The 16,956-nt window shown below is 44.9% G+C and overlaps 1 protein-coding gene across 6 annotated transcripts in view; it reads left to right on the forward strand.

Annotated features, from left to right (window-relative positions):
• The window catches only part of LOC105519652, a 294,464-nt gene that overhangs the window by 23,805 nt on the left and 253,703 nt on the right, over window positions 1-16,956 (forward strand). The window contains exon 3 of one of the 6 annotated variants that reach the window (XM_011953091.1): window positions 1,119-1,318. The exons of the other annotated variants lie outside the window; for them this stretch is intronic. Within the exon in view, the coding sequence (XP_011808481.1) occupies window positions 1,119-1,318 (200 nt within the window). The remainder of the gene's footprint in view (window positions 1-1,118; window positions 1,319-16,956) is intronic. 6 annotated transcript variants of the gene reach the window in all.

The following is a 16,956-nucleotide window of genomic DNA, read 5'->3' on the forward strand; positions in this document are numbered from 1 at the left end:
CCCAGTTTTCTGGGCAAGATCCGACATTCCCATCATAAGGGTGGCCTTACCTGTCTGTTCCTCTGGCACCTCAGTCAGAGCCCTTGGAGTTGGCTAGGCCAGTTTTGGCCCTCCTCATTGAGACCTAGTCATTCTGTAGACACACTTCATTCTCCCATGCTTGGGCTTCTGGTTCAACCTGTGGCTCTGTCAGTATCACCAGAAGATATCCATCTGGCCCACCTTCCATGATTTTTTTTCCCATGTACCTTTCTGACTAAATTGTATACGATCATTCTCCAAAGGGTTGGCTGTCTTTGGTGGTATTTTGGCCTGAGTTCTGCCTTGGATTTATGTTTTTTGTGTATATATATATATATATATTTTTTTTTTTTTTTGAGATGGGGTCTCACTCTGTTGCCCAGTCTCTAGTGCAGTGGTGTGATCTAGACTCACTGTAACCTCCGCCTCCTGGGTTCAAGCCATTGTCCTGTGTCAGCCTCTGGAGTAGCTGGGATTACAGGCATGCACCGTCATGCCTGGCTAATTTTTGTATTTTCAGTAGCGATAGGGTTTCACCATGTTGTCCAGGTTGGTCTCGAACTCCTGACCTCAGGTGATCCACTTGCCTCGGCCTCCCAAAGTGCTGGGATTACAGGCGTGAGCCAACGCACCCGGCCTTATTTCATAATTTTTGATTGTAATTTCACCCACATGTTCTATTCGTGTGAAATTTACTAAGATGAGACCAAGTAGAGATAAAAACTATCTAAACGAACAATTTAGGTCTCTCTTTCAGACTTTTTTTTGGTTTTATGGTCTTAAATACAACCCACTTGGCCTTTCCCCTGAGACCACTGGTTCTTTTGTCTCTGGAGTCCCAGAGATCAGGGTTTGAACTAGCCCACCACTTACTGGTCGTGTAACTTTGGGCAATTCAGTTTGCATCCCTAAGCCTCAATGTCTTCATCTGTAGGATGGAGGTAACCATAATGCCTGTCTCAGAGGCTGCTGCTAGTGTTAACTGTGGGACACAACACAGAATGAGGCACACACGAGGTGTGCAGAAAATGTCAGCTTTGTTTTTTACTCTTCTGCACTTGCTGTAGCATTCTGCAAAGCTATTATTCCTTTCCTAGACTCATGCCCAAAGTTACAGAGGACCCAGCAACCATCGCCTGCAGCCCCTGGAAACCTCTTGACTCTTCTGTGATGTCCCCAGTGATGCAGCAGCCCCGGCCTCCTTCTGATGGCTTGAACAGTTGGTCTTCATCGAACAGTTCTGTATTGGAAACTTGCCAACCTCCATCCACATTCCAACCTCCATCTGCATCCCTTGGTACAAAATGGTTCAATCTGTCTACCTCCTTTCACATTCCACCAAGATATTCAAGACCCAGGGTTCCTTTGACCACCTCACACCTAACAAGTTCCCTCACTGTCTCTCACTCTCCCCTGAATATTCTGAGCTTTCTCGGTCCTGCTAAAACTGTAGACCTGAGAACGAAGTAAGGTGCTTCGGGTGAGGCTTGATCAGCATAGGGCAGTAAGGGGCCACCTCCTCCCACCCTATAAGACCGTATTAGTGTACCTTGGAGCCCTTTGCTTGGCTGTTGGCTACATTACACTTCTGTTAATGATGGAATTCCATAACATTGTTCCCCATTAATTTCTGCTACAAAACATGAAAGTCTTAGCCAGGTGTGGTGGTGCCCACCTGTTGTCCCGATTAGGCAGGAGTCTGAGGTGAGAGGATTGCTGAGCCTGGGAGGCAGAGGTTGCAGTGAGCCAAGATGGCGCCATTGTACTCCAACCTGGGTGACAGAGGGAGACCCTGTCTCAAAAACAAAACAAAAACAAAAATAAAAACAAAACAAAACACACACATACACATATATATAACTCTCATATTTTACACTTATGAAGTTAGGTGGGTTTTTTGTTGCTGTTTTTTGTTTGTTTGGCTTCGTTTTTTGTACCCAAAAGTACATAACCTACTACTACCTACCTTTATTTTTTTTGAGATGGAGTCTTCCTCTGTCACCCAGGCTGGAGTGCAATGGCGTGATCTCGGCTCACTGCAACCTCCGCCTCCCAGGTTCAAGTGATTCTCCTGCCTCAGCCTCCCACCTGTCACCACATCCGGCTAGTTTTGTATTTTTAATAGAGACGGGATTTGACCATGTTGGCCAGGCTGGTTTTGAACTCTTGACTTCAGGTGATCCCCCCCACCTCAGCCTCCCAAAGTGCTGGGATTACAGGCGTGAGCCACCACTGTGCCTGGCCCCTTACCTAAGGTTTTTCTAAAGCATGTTTTTGGCAATCTATCTTAGAATCTTGTCAAAGGTAAATACAAGGTTCAGGGTTTATGGAGTCACCCTCTAGCCCTTTAAGGCCACCAGAATTGCTGGTGTCTTACGGACTCCTGAGAAGGTCGTGGCGGTGATTCTTACAGGTCAGGTCCTGGCTGCTGGGCTGCAGGTCACTGGGCAGAAACAGAGCTCAGTTCTCATCACCTGGATGCCGTTTCATACTCTCCACCCTCTCCTGGGCTTCAGTTGCCCCACACAATGTCAGTCTCTTTGTGATTGTTAGTTTTATGTGCCAACTTTGCTAGGGCATGGTACCCAGATATTTGGTCAAACATTATCCTGGATGTTTCTGTGAAGGCACTTTTTAGCAGATTAACATTTAAATCAGTAGATTTTGGCAAAGCAGAGTCATTGCCTTCCATAATGTGGGTGGGCCTCATCCAATCAGTTGAAGGCCTTAATAGAAAATGACAAATCTCCCCAAAGAAGATCGAATTCTGTCAGCTGACCCGAACTGCAACAGGGACTCCTGGGGTCTCAGCCTGCCAGCCTGCCCTGTGGAGTTTGGGCTTGCCAGCCCTTACCATTGTGGGAACCTAATCTTTAAACAACTCAACCGCCCACCTCCCTCCTCTCACATACACACACCCAGTTGATTCTGTTTCTCTGGAGAACTCCGACTAACACAGTCTCCTTCTCAGTATTAAAGTTTTTTTTTTTCTTGGACAGAAAATATGGATAAAACAGAAGTTCTGTTTTCTCTCACGACCAAATTCTTCTGTTTCTCTTTTAACCCATTTGGATTTGTGAGTCCCGGAGCGTGCTCTGCCAGGGCTCTGTTGAGTTCCATAGTGCATTGAGCACCACTTTGTGGGAGGCACTGGCTCCCAACAGGCAGTGGGCACCTTTTCCCTAATGAACTGTCTTCCCAGGTTTCACTCAAGCCCTTTCTATCAGACTTCTACCATGCGGCTCTGTCAATTTCTTTAAGCATCTCTCCCTTCCTCCTGACTGTCCTGGCCAAGAAACTCCCTTAAATCTCTAATATCTAAAAACATGAAGCCAATTGCATCATTAGATGTGCAGTATATATAAATAACATTTACTTACAAGAATATTTGTATAGAAATGTACGTAAACGTACTTACACACATTTCTATAAATACATTTAAATTTCTAAAGACTTGTTTGAGCAATGTAAAAAAATGCTCCAGTTTAACTTCCTATTACAATTAGGAATTTGGGGCAGGGGGCAAAATTGCCTAGTCTACTCACAGTGACTGCAATTAGAATGTGCTGCGGAGTCAGAGGAACTGCGTGACAACGCCTGGCTGTTGACGCTGGACTGGGTTCAGAGCTCTCCAGTGGCCACTGAGAAGTAGAAGAGTGTTTCCTGCACAATCCTGATTTCTTGGGGGAGGAGGTACTATTGCACACTGCTGGGCGGAGCCTCTGAAACCTGGGCCAGGTCTCCTCCCGTGCTTCCTCTCCTTGAGGCAGCCTCACCTCTCCCCAGCACACCCCTCTGTAGCCTCCCTCTGACTCACCTCTCTGTGTCTGTTTCTCCCCAACTTGAAGTCCCATCACCTAGGCCTCTCTCCTTTTTCCTAGGTGGCTGGCAGTTGCTCTTTCCTTGGTTTTCTCAAATTCAATCTTTCCCACCCTTCAAACCTATCACAGTCACCTTTGACATCTGCAGAATCCACCCTCCTTGGAAGGGATGAGGAAGGGGATTTATGTAACTCAATTTGATTTGTAATGTTTCAAATGGTATTTTTTTCTGGGAATAATTGGCATTGGATTCTGAACTATCTTTCCTGTCGCAAAGAATGAAATCCCTTCTAGGTGATGGGGCTCGATTTTTCTCTGTTGCAATAGCAGCGATGTCCAAAACAATCAGAAGCATTTTCTACCGTACCTGAGCCATTCAGTGGTTTCGACCTCTGCTCCAGACTACCCTGGGTTATCCAGATGGGTTAATGCGAGTCCTTAGAAAGGTGTTTCCCACCTTGAGAGTGGGTTGTTGGCTAGGTGTGGGGGGGAGCTGTTTGTCTACACCTCATAAACGCTCACAGCAGTAGGTTCCAGGCAGAGTCCTTGGGTCTCCCTCCCTGGGGGGCTCTGAGACTAGCAGAACTGATGGCCTCATAAATGGAAGCACAGGTATGCAAAATTTCATAGGAGTTGGTGGGCAGACCCATTCCTGTTCCCACCAGGGATGCGGGGGACCCTTCTCCCTTCCCCACGTCAGCCCAGGGCTACAGAACAGCAATCTTGAAGCTCCTCAGGGAGGCAAGGAACGGAACGGAGAGGACAAGAGTGCCTGCAGAGTGGGAAGGAGACACAAATTCTCAGGTATTTATCCAGGGTAAGGGCAAGGGTAAGGGCTTTTCTGCAGTTCAGGACATTAGAGAGAGTCCTGAACCAAGAACTCCACTCCTGCCCCGATATCAGCTGTTTTTATTGACTGAGCTGTTGGAGAACATAGTTTTGGGGTGTGCAAACAGTGAGATCCCTAACCCCACATCCCTGAACCCAGCAGATGTTTCCACACAGACCAGAAAGGACTGGGTGTGTACGGCAGGGAAAGGAAAGCCATTCTTGAGTAAATGGTGTTCAAAGGTTAGGCAACATGTGTATACAGTGTTCTCCTGTAGACATAATGATGTACAAGGGTCAGAAGCAATTGCTTTCATCGGGCAAGTTACTTAACCTCTCTAAAGCTTTGGTTTTTTATGATCTATAAATGGAGACAGATCCTATCTCATGGCTCTGCACGTCATGTAACGATAGTGGAGTGCTCAGGCGACTGCCTGGCAGGTAATTAGCAGACAGCTCGGGTGTACTTTAGCTGTTCAAGTTTCCTCAACTAAATTGCCTATGAGTTTGCACAGAATCCCCTGCAAAGAAATAGGTTCTTGTTGTTGACTTACATTTGAGTTGGTTGGTCTTACAGTTAAGGCGGAGGACATCACGCTTAATAAGGGCCATTTTAAGCGGAGTGACAAGTCACTAAGGGAGTTGTTGGCATTGTTTACTTCTTATTCAGTGCTTTCCGAGAAGGGACGGTGTGTCTGTAGTTTTTATCTTATGAAGGTTTCCCAACTGCAGTTTAGTTTACTATTATCTTAAGGGCCATTTATAAATGGACTAGCTTGTCTTTGCACTCAGGGTGATTCACAGAGTTATCAGTAATTTCATTGCAGCTGTGAGCTTTACACAAACCTTGCAATCCGCCTTGAAAAATGAAACTGAGTATAAGTGGGGACCAAGGAAGAATGTTTTTGAGGGAAATAGAAATTACCATCCTAAAAATGGTTCCTTCTCTGTGTCTGCTGATAGAAACCCTTGACCTCTTTAGAAATAAGGGCAAAATTATTCACACAATGATCTGAATCTCATAAATAAAATAATGATTATAGCTGAATGGAATTATTCAGGTCTAAATTAATAACCCTAACTAATTTATTTACCATGACAGTAAAGGAAAGCATAGCTTTGTGCACCCCATCCCACACCCTCCACCCACTACAAATTTTACTAACCCTCTTTCTGGGTTCGGAATATTTTTGTCTGAGTCGGTACCTCAAATCACTTGAGTTAAACTGCAAATAAATCACACATAATGCAGATAAAATGACTGCATGCCCTAATTTCTAGAACGTGACCTGAATGTGAACTAGACATTCATTTTCTTAAGCCCCATGAGACCCAGGGATTCTTGACATGTGTAGCGAGGATTGAAGAGGCCCGAGGCTGTCTGTCCACTCTCCGTGGGCCTGGCTTCCCTTGGACCAAATCGAATGCATGGGAACACACCCCTCAGTTGTCTTTTTCCTTCGGTTTATATAATTCCTGGCATGTGCCTTTCAACGCTTCATTTGTGTTAGAAGTTTGGTATTAGCCTCGGGGCTTTACTCTTGACACCGCTACTAATTCTCTACTTTATATTCGTGATTGCCCTTCTGAAAGGAGAATCTTGTTTCAAAATTGCACCTGGGCATTTTAAAGTAAATAGGATGCAAATCCTTAGTTGGCCTCTTGTGTACATTAACTTCAGAGTGAAGAATGAATATGTAAGACAGTGGTGGGGGATGGGGAGTTGAGCAAGGAAAATAATTTGCATAATGGTGTTTGCTGCCTGGTGAAACTGAAACCCAGCCTGTGTGGGTGGGGCCTTGTTTCCTAACGTCAGCGCTGCTGCCCACGAAGGCCTGCACCAACGCACGGTGCCCTCTGGCCGCCCACAGAGGCCGGTGTCTGGCCAGGGGCAGGGGCTGGGGGCAGCAAGTGTGAAACCAGCTGAAGCACCTGCAGCTCAGGCGGGCTGCAGACTCCCTGCTCTCCCCCTGTGAAAAAGCACACGTTGTCCTTTCTTCCTGCGCATAGGAATCTCTCAGTGGGGTCTCATTTTCTGTGACTTGGCAAACCTCAAAAAAATGGAAGTAGATCATTTCTGAAGAGCTTAGCTAGGCACGGTAGCTCACACCTGTAATCCCAGCACTTTGGAAGGGCGAAGTGGGATGATTGCTTGAGCTTAGGAGTTCGAGACCAGCCTGGGCAGCATAGTGAGATCTCATCTCCACGCACACATGCGTGTACACACACACGCACGTGCACACACACACACACACACACACAAATTACCCAGGTGTGGTGGCATGGTAATTCCAGCTACTCTGGGGGCTGAGGTTGGGAGGATGGTTTGAACCCAGGAGGTAGAGGTTGCAGTGAGCTGTGATGGCACTGCTGCCTTCCAACCTGGGTGACACATTGAGATCTTGTCTCAAAAAAAAAAAAATAAATAAACAAAAAATAAAAAATAAAGAGCTTCTGATTTCCATCCCCCACCGAGAGTCATTTTCTGAGTCAGCTGGAGTGTCTCAGAGCCTAACACCTGAGGGACAGTGCAGAGATGGTGCCCAGTTACAGGGGATGGCTCAGTTCTGAATGTCACAGAGGACACTCCATGGACCACCACCTTTTCTCTGCTTGCTCTGTACCCCTAAAGTACTACAAGGCGTTTTCGGTTAGTAATAATCTGAATACTATGTGATCTTGTATCTTCTACTGTGTTTGGGTAGCTAATGTCTCTAAGTAGCAAGACGATTTATTTTTTCTGGACAATACCAGGACTATATGCTGATATAGGACTGACTTGCTCTGAGGATCAGATTTTCCACTGTAAAATATATACTCCTTATAGGGTTGTAAGAGCGGAAGCCCTTCATAGCCATGTTTCTGTTTGCTCTTTCTTCAGCCAGCAATTGGCCTGGATCTTTGCTGGTAGACAGAGGGGAATGTTCTCCTTGAGGAGTGGTTCCTTCTCTGGCAACCTCAGATCCCACCATGTTGGCAGGGATGCTGAAACCCACCTGCATGTCAGCTTCTGTAAATAACAAAAATCACAAGTGACTCTAGCATTTATGTATTCTATGATATTGGAACTCTTGTGATGTAAATAATACAAATCCTTTTACATGCATAAGTCAATTTATACTATGTTTTATCTTTAATTACCAGATAATAAAAACATAACTACTCTAGGGAGTGTGGGGGATGGTGACTCGGGCTAAGTTGAGACTCACAGCCTGGAGGTTGGCTTTGGTGCTGGCTGGGAGAGCCGCAAGGAGACGGCATATGCTGCCAATGAAGGTGCTCTCCAGGAATTTTCAGTTAGAAGTTTTGATCATTGTTCATTTGGCCTCAGGATGAACATCATGGTACTGCTTTTCACTCTCTATAATTAGTATACTTTTCACAGTCAACTTTGCATTTGAAAGTATTTATTTTATAGGAAACACTGCAAAGCAGATAATTAGCACGTGTGCAAATCTATTTGGCATTTGTAGGGTGTTTGCCCTGGAAACCTATGGATGAAGCCCAAAGACTTCATCCATAGGATGAGGAGCTGGGGAGTTTCATTCAGTTAACTTAAAAGTTTTAATTGGTCTGTGTTACTCTTCTTGTTTCATATTTTTTAAGGCCCTAAAGTGAGCAAGTTACATTTTAAAATAAGGAGGAAAAGCCAGTTTTAAAAGTAGAATTGAGTCACTGCATGTGTTTTTTTCCACAAACATTAGCTGTGTGATTATTATGTCCTAGGCACCTAAGGAATAAGTGCCCTTGTCCTTGGGAAGTTCACAGTTTGGAAGGGCAGATAGTTGGGAAAGGTAATGTGAATATTAACACTCGTGTTTCCCGGGGACCAAAAACGTTCCAGCTTCTGGGCCAGGTTAATTATCTGAATTATCTTATTTCATCCTCACATTGGGAGGAGACGCCCCCAATGCCCTTCAGTGACTTTTTGGGGGTCTTTGAGGAAAAATGAGACCCAGAGAGGTTATGTAACTTGTCCAAAGTCACACAGTAGGTAGATTTAAAGTCAAACAGATCCCAAAGTGCACACTCCTAATTACCATGCCACTAAACCAGACTCTGAACAAAGCACTTTGGGAGCACAGAGAAGACCTCTGAGGGTCTGTCTGTGTGAGTCTAGGGCATGTTCAAAGTTAAGAGCTGATGTTTAGCTCAGCAGGAAAGGGCTGGGGCACAGTGTTGGATGCACATATCAGGTGGCATTTATTGCTGATGATAGTAAAAGAAAAGTGTAAAATAGGATAATTTGTTCACATTTCAAGATGCATTAAGTTTTTGTTTTGTTTTTTGTTTTGTTTTTTTGAGACAGAGTCTTGCTCGGTCTCCCAGGCTGGAGTGCAGTGGCGCAATCTTTAGCTCACTGCAACCTTCGCCTCTCGGGTTCAAGCGATTCTCGTGCCTCAGCCTCCCAAATAGCTGGGACTACAGGCGTGTACAACTACGCCTGGCTAATTTTTGTATTTTTGGTAGAGATGGGGTTTTACCATATCGGCCAGTCTGGTCTTGAACTCCTGACCTCAAGTGATCCGCCCACCTCAGTCTCCCAAAGTGCTGGGATTACAGGCATGAACCACTGTGCCCGGCCTCAAGATGCATTAAGTTTTAAAGACCCCTGGTTATTTTTTGTCCTCTGAGACCTCACTCCAATGTGACATGGTTAACATCAGTGAGGATGACATTCCTGTTCCACACAGTAAAATGTCACTTCTCACACACGTAACTCTGGGCATAAAGCTAGTAAAAATATAAGACCTAGAAGAATATAACATCATGGTATGCTGATTGGGAATTTCACTTACTGACACTAGAAAGGTTTTGCATTTCAGAACACAATAAAATAGGTAATATTTATCTGAAAGACACAGACAAGTGGTGGAGGAGCTAGACACCCCCAGTGCCTTTTGGTGGCTTTTACCAGAGAGAAAGCAGAAAAGGAGAAACGTGTTTTATCCCGTGAGAAGGAAATATTGGCTTGATGCCTACCGTGCCCAGCCTTGCATTAGATCATCCAGGTAGCTGTTCCCTGGAGAAGTTCACAGGGTGGTCAGGATAGCATGGAGAGGAGGTAATATGCCTGGGGGCAGTCCAGGAGGGACCGAGGGAGGGTAAGCCAGTAGGGGGCGCCACAGAAAGGGAATGAGGATGTGCCTTGAAAGATTGACTAGATGGAGGAGGAAGGAAAGCATCAGAGGCTGCCCAGCAGAGGGAGAGGCTGGGGCTGGGGTGGGCAAGGAGAAAGTCATGCCATCTTCCTGTGTGAACAGTGGAGTTTTGTCTGGGGAGGGCAGAGGCCATGTTTTATCCATCTTTGTCACCTTCTATGTCGCTTTTTCTCCTCCCATCCCCATTCCCTGGTTCATATTGGGACTTGTTAAGGGCTGAATTGTGTCCCATCCCAAATTTGTATGGTGCCACCCCAACTCCAGTACCTTGGAATGTGACCATATTTGGAGAAAGAATCTCCGAAGAGAAAGGTAAAATGAGGTCATATGGGTAGTCTCTAATTCAATATGACTGGTGTCCTTATAAAAGGAGATTAAGATATAGACCCATGTGACAACACAGCAAGTAGGCGGTCGTCTACAAGCCAAGGAGAGAGGAAGGCCTCAGAAGAAACCACCCTGCCACAACTTGGTCTCAGATTTCCAGCCGTCAGAGCTGTGAGGCAATACATTTCTGTTGTCAGTCTCTAATACTTTGTCATAGTAGCTCAAGCAAACTAATAAACCAGTGCTCAACATACTTTTGTTGAATAAAAGCACAAAGAGATTTGTGAGAGGAGGGAAACGTTGCGTACTTAGGGTGGGAGCAAACCACAGAGGTCTTTCTCAGCCTGGGCAAAGAATGTCAACTCTGTGTTGGTGCCAGTAGGGAGCTCTGTGGGTCCCTGAGCAGGAAAATTCCATGGCTTAAGCAATGTTTCAGGAAGTCTGGGACGTTAGGCTCTGGAGCTCTGAGCAAGTGAGATGGGGCTGGGAGCCACACGAAGGCTTGACTGGGGCTAGTGATAACCAATGGGCACTGGAAACATGGAGGGGGAATCTTTCCTCCCTTTTATGTCAGGATTCTCTCCTAGAGGAGCAGATGAGGACCTCTGATGGACCAGGAAATTGGAATTCTGCCTGGGAAGCAAGCCCATGGAGGCCCTGATCTGCTTGGACAGAGAGCAGCTCCCTTCACCTGTAAAATGAGAGTGAACGAGCTGGTGTCTAAGGAATTCAGAATCCACACCCATGGAGTTCCACAGGATATGTGGGATTTTAGGGGGACCAGGGTGTCCCCAGTGCAAGAAGGAGACTTCCACCAAGGGGCTGCTGCACTGCAGATAACCCCCAGGGGCATGAAAAGAGGCTGAACTGGAGGCCCTCCATAGTCAGAATCCATCCATTGACCCAGGATGCCAGGAAGGGGTAGGCCCATGGGTAGCAGAGGCTCAATGAACTCCCTGGCCTGACTTGGCCACCAGATTTCTTCAGCTCTTCAGCTGCTGCCCGTAGGAAGCTAGCTGGCATTCCTTCCCTGGCCCTTAGCTTGCACGGATCAGGGTTTCACATTAAATTCTAAGCCCAATGACATGGCTCTTTTTATTTTAACTCAGTGCTGCACAATGATGAATGAATGAATGAAAGATCAGGGCAGATGAAATGTCAAACCTCAGCAGTTGCCCTTATAGTTAGAGGTGTTTCTGTGAAGCAAATCAAAGCTTACAGTATCAAGAACTTTTTTAAAAAGTACACTTTGATCAAAGTTGGATGTTATTTCTAAGTGCATCAGGGTGAACACCTCTTAAAACCCCTTATTATGTATGCTGAGCTATTCTGAACCTCAGTGAGAAATCAGTAATGTCAAGAAACCTATACATAATTATTTGTTATAACATAAAAATCCAGAGCTCTTCAAGCATTATTCTACCCTAGTTGGTCAGATTCTGCAGGAAAGAACACTGAGTCTGAAGCAAAATAAATTCCTTGAGTTGAAGAAATTTGTTTCTCATAAAAAAGCTGAATGAGAAATAATGTTGAAAATGGAGGGAGGCCTAATGATGATATTATGCAGTCTTTTGTCATTACTTGGTCTTCTGTGTTTCAATCATTTAATCTGGTTTTCTTTCTGGGTGCTTTAACTTCCACTTTAATTTTCTTTGTAATTGTTGTACAATTATAAAAGAGAATTCAAGGGACCGGCCTTGACAGCCTGGGGTAATATCACTGGGAGTAGGATCTCTCAGTGTGCTAAGGAGCAGAGGCACTAAGAGAGCTGCATTTCACTCCATTTTTTTGGATCTTTTGGTATATACATTTCTGTGACTTTAGTCAAATGGGGTGGACTGTTGCATAATACTGAGGGCTATATGAAGGAGGAGTCGTCTACACTTGTAAAAACTTTCTTTAGGGGTGGTGGGTAGTACATAATTGCAGAGGCATTTCTGATTTAATTAAGAGTTTTTTGTTTAAAAGTGACGGAAAACTCAATTCAAAGTGGTTTAAGCAAAATCCAGAGTTTTACCGTCTCATGCAAGTGAACAATCTAGGAAAAGGCTGGCCTAGATACAGCTAAAATGAAGTCAAGATGTTTCAGCTCTCTCTTCTCCTGGCCCAATTTCTAATGCGCTGACCCCATTCTCAAATAAACTCAGCCCTCATGATCCCGAGGTGGCTGACATTGGTCCTTTCAGGTCCAAACCAGCAGGAAAAAACTTCTGTCACAGCATTCCTGTAAAAGTGCTGAGGTTCACCCTGATTGGACCAGCCGAGATCACATGCCTATCCATGAGCCAATCACAGTGTATAAAAGACTGTGACGTACTCATTAATTTACCCGCCATTATCTCCACTCCTGTCTTGAGGGTGGAGTTATGAAGCTTGCTAATGGGATATTAGGGAAGCAAGCCAGATGTCCGCTAGGTTTTACTCAGTGACATAGGTGACCCACTAAATTTAAGTATATTGGTGCGCAAAGGAGGCATTTGTTGACTTGCAAGTAACCACCTCTCACTTATTTGTCACACTAGCTCTTCCTTTTGTAAGCTGCCTGGGAGAGGGATCTCAGTGGCTTTCAAGATCACGCCTTGCAAATTAGGCATCATGCCCCTCATTCCATCCCCCGTGTGAGATGGTGGCAGAACAGTTCCTATTCAGACCCCCGCCCTCATGCCTCTTCCCCTGTCCTCCCAGCAACCCTAGCTCCTGGTTCCGAGCATCTGACTCCTTCCTTATCAGCACAGGGAGTTGCTTTTTGCTTGTTTGTGTTTGAGAAAGACTTCTTATTTCGTGCATGCACATTTCCTTTCTGTGAAGCAGACTCGGGAGCTTTTCCTTTCTGACTTATTCTGTGCATCCTATCAGTGAAGTGAGTGAAGTCAGTGAGTGGCTTCAAAAAGAAAATTTTTTTTTTGAGACGGAGTTTTGCTTTTGTTGCCCAGGCTGGAGTGCAGTGGCGCGATCTCGGCTCACTGCAACCTCCGCCTCCTGGGTTCAAGCCATTCTCCTGCCTCAGCCTCCCAAGTAGCTGGGATTATAGTCCCCCACCACCATGCCCAGCTAATTTTTTTGTATTTTTAGTAGAGACTGGGTTTTGCCATGTTGGCCAAGCTGATCTCGAACCCCTCACCTCAGGGGATCCACCCGCCTTGGCCTCCCAAAGTGTTGGGATTACAGGTGTGAGCCACCACTCCTGGCCCAAAAATATTTTCTGATGCTGATAAAATGTTTTGTCTACTCTTATGCCCAAGGAGCAATTCCTCCCTTAGCAGAAGTTAGAGGTTAAAGGTTCATCTATGTTTGCCAGTCAGGAATGCCACAGGGCCAGCCTAAGTGTCCATGAGTGGATGAGTGGATAAAGAAATGCGGCACACACACATATATACACAATGGAATACTATTCAGCTTCTAAAATGAGGAAATCCTGACATTTGCAACAACGTGGATGAACCTGGAAGACATTGTGGTCGGTGAAATAAATTAGGCACAGAAAGACAAATAACACATGATCTCACTTATATGTGGAATAGAAAAAAGTTGAACTTACAGAAGTAGAGAGTCAAATGGTGGTTACCAGGCATTGGTGGAGATAGGGTAATGGGGAGATACTGTTCAAAGGATACAAAAGTTCAGATAGATAGGTGAAAGAAGCTTAAGAGATCTATTGTATAACGTGACTCTAGTTAATAGCAATGTATTGTATTCTGAAATTATTGAGAGTAAATTTTAATTGTCTTCATCATAGAAGATAAGTTTGTGTGAATTAGCTCAATTGAACCATTCCTTAATGCTTATTTCCAAACATCATGTTACACAGTAAATGTGATAGAGTTTTTGTCAATTAAAAAAATCACCAAAAAATAAATAATGAATTCCACAGAGGCATTCTCTCCAGGAAGGGTCCCCTTCCTAGATTTGACTACTGATTAGGGTTGATCAACGCCCTTTGGTAAAACAAAACCAACCCCACATTTCTTCATCTCCCATGTCCAAGACATATGCAGTGAGTTCTCAGTGATTACTACCAGCACACAAATGATGGCTGCTTTATTATTTGGTGACCTTTGTTGTTTGTTGTGATTGTTCTGTTCGCTTTTAGTCCCTCACAGCACTTTCAGCCATTTAGAAAGACAGTATTTGTTCTGCTAGGGCATTTGCAATCTGTTTCTGATTAGCTAAACTGGTCCTGACCAGTGCTAAGTTCGCATTTCAGCTTTGATTTATGCCTTCTCTATCTGCAGATATGTTTCTTGTTACCCTATACAAGAGGAGGCCTCTTCTTATTTTCATGTGAACGAGGTAATAGGCATCAGGAATAATTAGACCAGGCCATATGCACCAATGTCATAGGAGACTGAGATATGGAGAGTAAATAATAACAAAACTCCTGATTACTAAGGCATAGAAAAAAATCTTAGGCAATTCCCCAAGTTGATAATCCCAAATGTCTAGGCATCCTTCTCAAGTAAGGAAAACATGACATTAGAACTACTCAAAATAAATGAGACTCAGTGGTATTTTAAATCATAGATTAAAAAAAAAAAAAAAAAAAGCAAGGGTCCGGTCCTAGGGAACTATGCCAAGGCCCAGCCCTTTGATTCACAAGTATCCACAAAAACAGACTGTACAGGCTGTTTTCAAGAGAAAATGTGGCCATCAAGGTCAACAGTGGAAGCTCTATGACCACTCATTCATTCCATCTCATTGGCCCTGAGCCTTTCGAAAAGTAGGCAGAGAAGGAGCCCAAAGAACAACATGGCAGGCAGGTTAAGGAAGAAAAGCAGAGTTCACAGACGTCACTAACAATTTCGTAATGACCTCATGACTTAGCTGGAAGGATTCCAGTGAAGGCGTCACCAGCTCTTTGTCCACCTCTTAGGCTGGGAACCTCAAAGGCCGCCCACACCTTGACCACATACTTTCTTCCTTTTCTTACACAACCAAGCTCTGCACCAAACATCAGGGGGACATTTGCATTTTCATTGTATTCATGCGTATTTCTAGCAAAATACAAATTCTTACTGATGTTGACTTGTACTGTGTAGCAAGGAATACTGTCATACAGCTGTGCAGAAAACACGCCCACTTGCTTATTTTTTTTTAAATTCATTATATATAATTCTTATAAAATAACAAATTCCATTTATTTCCTCTTGACCTCTGCCATCAGAGACATTTGAAGGTCTGAGGTGGGTTCAATTAAAAAACATAAAGCACTTGACAAGTTGTTGTATGTGTGCATTGTGAATAGATTGTGAATAGGCCTTAACAGTACATTCATTTGTTTTCTTTTCTCCCATTTATACAGACTTTTGTTCTGCTCTTAGATAAAATACTAATAAACAGGAAGTTGAAAAAAATGTGGTGCAATTGTTCTGAATGTTGTTTTTCTTGCAACGCTTTACGGGCCACACCACACCATCCTATTCAAAACCGTCCCTGTAGGTGGTGGTGTTAATAAAGAAATGAGGCGGCCCAGGGCCGCCTGCCTGAGCCTCTCTGCAGCTGCTCACCTCCTGCTGAGGCCTCTGCCTTCAGAGCTCGTGGGACCTGCTCACACGTTCCAGTAGTTTCCTCTTTATTTGTCCTGAACCAAGTTGTAGAATTTAAAGGAGGTGAAGTAAGGCGATTTCTATGGAAAATACGTGTTTCTTCTTTACTCCTCATGCTGAGTGCATAAGAATTTATTATTTCCCCTGAATGTTCAAAGTGGTGTGTGTGTGTGTAAAGGAACCAGGAGCAAACAATCTTAATAGGAATGTGTGATCTTGTGTTTATCTTTAGCACCCTAAGTTAGCTACAACCCGGGACTGTTGCCATTTGAACAAGTTGTTAAGAAAATCTGCCATGTTTTGCTCTTTTTTAAAAGGAATGACTGTAATAACCATAGCAACACTTACTCAGTTTTGTGATCCACTCCAAGATTATGGGAGCAAGAACAGATACTCCTGAAAGCAACCCTCACCTCCTCCCCAGCCCCCTGCCCTCAGCAAGTCCTGGCCTGTGTGAACTGAAGGGTTTGGGAGCTCTGGACTCTAGGAGTGCCCAGAAGCTAGAAAGACGGGGGTGTACTAGTTATTGAAGGGCAGTTGTCAGTGGCAGTGTGGGGCAGCCCCAGATGTTATTCAAGGCACTGCATTGCTTTTTGTCTCCTCTGTAAGCGTCCTGCCTCTGTGCCAGGGCTTGCAGAAGTAGGCCTAGACTTATGCCCCCCTACCCAACCAAGGCTTTGCCTTTTGCCCCCCACTGTGGTGCCACCTACTTGGGTTTCCCACAGTTGGTGGTGCCAGGCAGGAAGCAGGAGTGCAGGGTGCAGGAAGGGAGAGCAGAGGAAACAGAAGGTGCTTAGGAGGGAGTTGGGCAGGCTCTGTCCCCAGCAGATCCAAGGGTCCCTGACAAAGAGAACACCTCACCTCCGCCCCTCCCCGGAGGCACACAGAATGCCCCCTCCCACCACGTCTAGGCTGTTAATTCACACCCACCCCGGCTGCCCCCAGGATCCCCAGACCTGTGCCAGTCAAGTCTGGCCTGTGGCTGTGACACCTGCATTTCCCCAGATGGTTGCCTGGCCTAGGCCAGTCCTTGTATCTGCTTTGTTTTTATGTTGATTACTAAGTGAGGCACAGTGTTAAATATGGGAAGAAAAGGCTAGAGATGCAGTCATGGGAGTGTGAGGAGGGATGGAATAAGTGGGAGAAAGTCCAGGGCTGAATATGTGGACCCTGCTCTGGGGATCTGACTGGCTCAAGCTCCCAGGCCATTAAACAAAGTTGCTAATGTCAAAAAAAAAAAAAAAAAAAAAGGGA

This window comes from Colobus angolensis, unplaced genomic scaffold, assembly GCF_000951035.1.
Source record: "Colobus angolensis palliatus isolate OR3802 unplaced genomic scaffold, Cang.pa_1.0 Scaffold356, whole genome shotgun sequence".
In the NCBI taxonomy this organism is placed as follows: Eukaryota; Metazoa; Chordata; class Mammalia; order Primates; family Cercopithecidae; genus Colobus; species Colobus angolensis.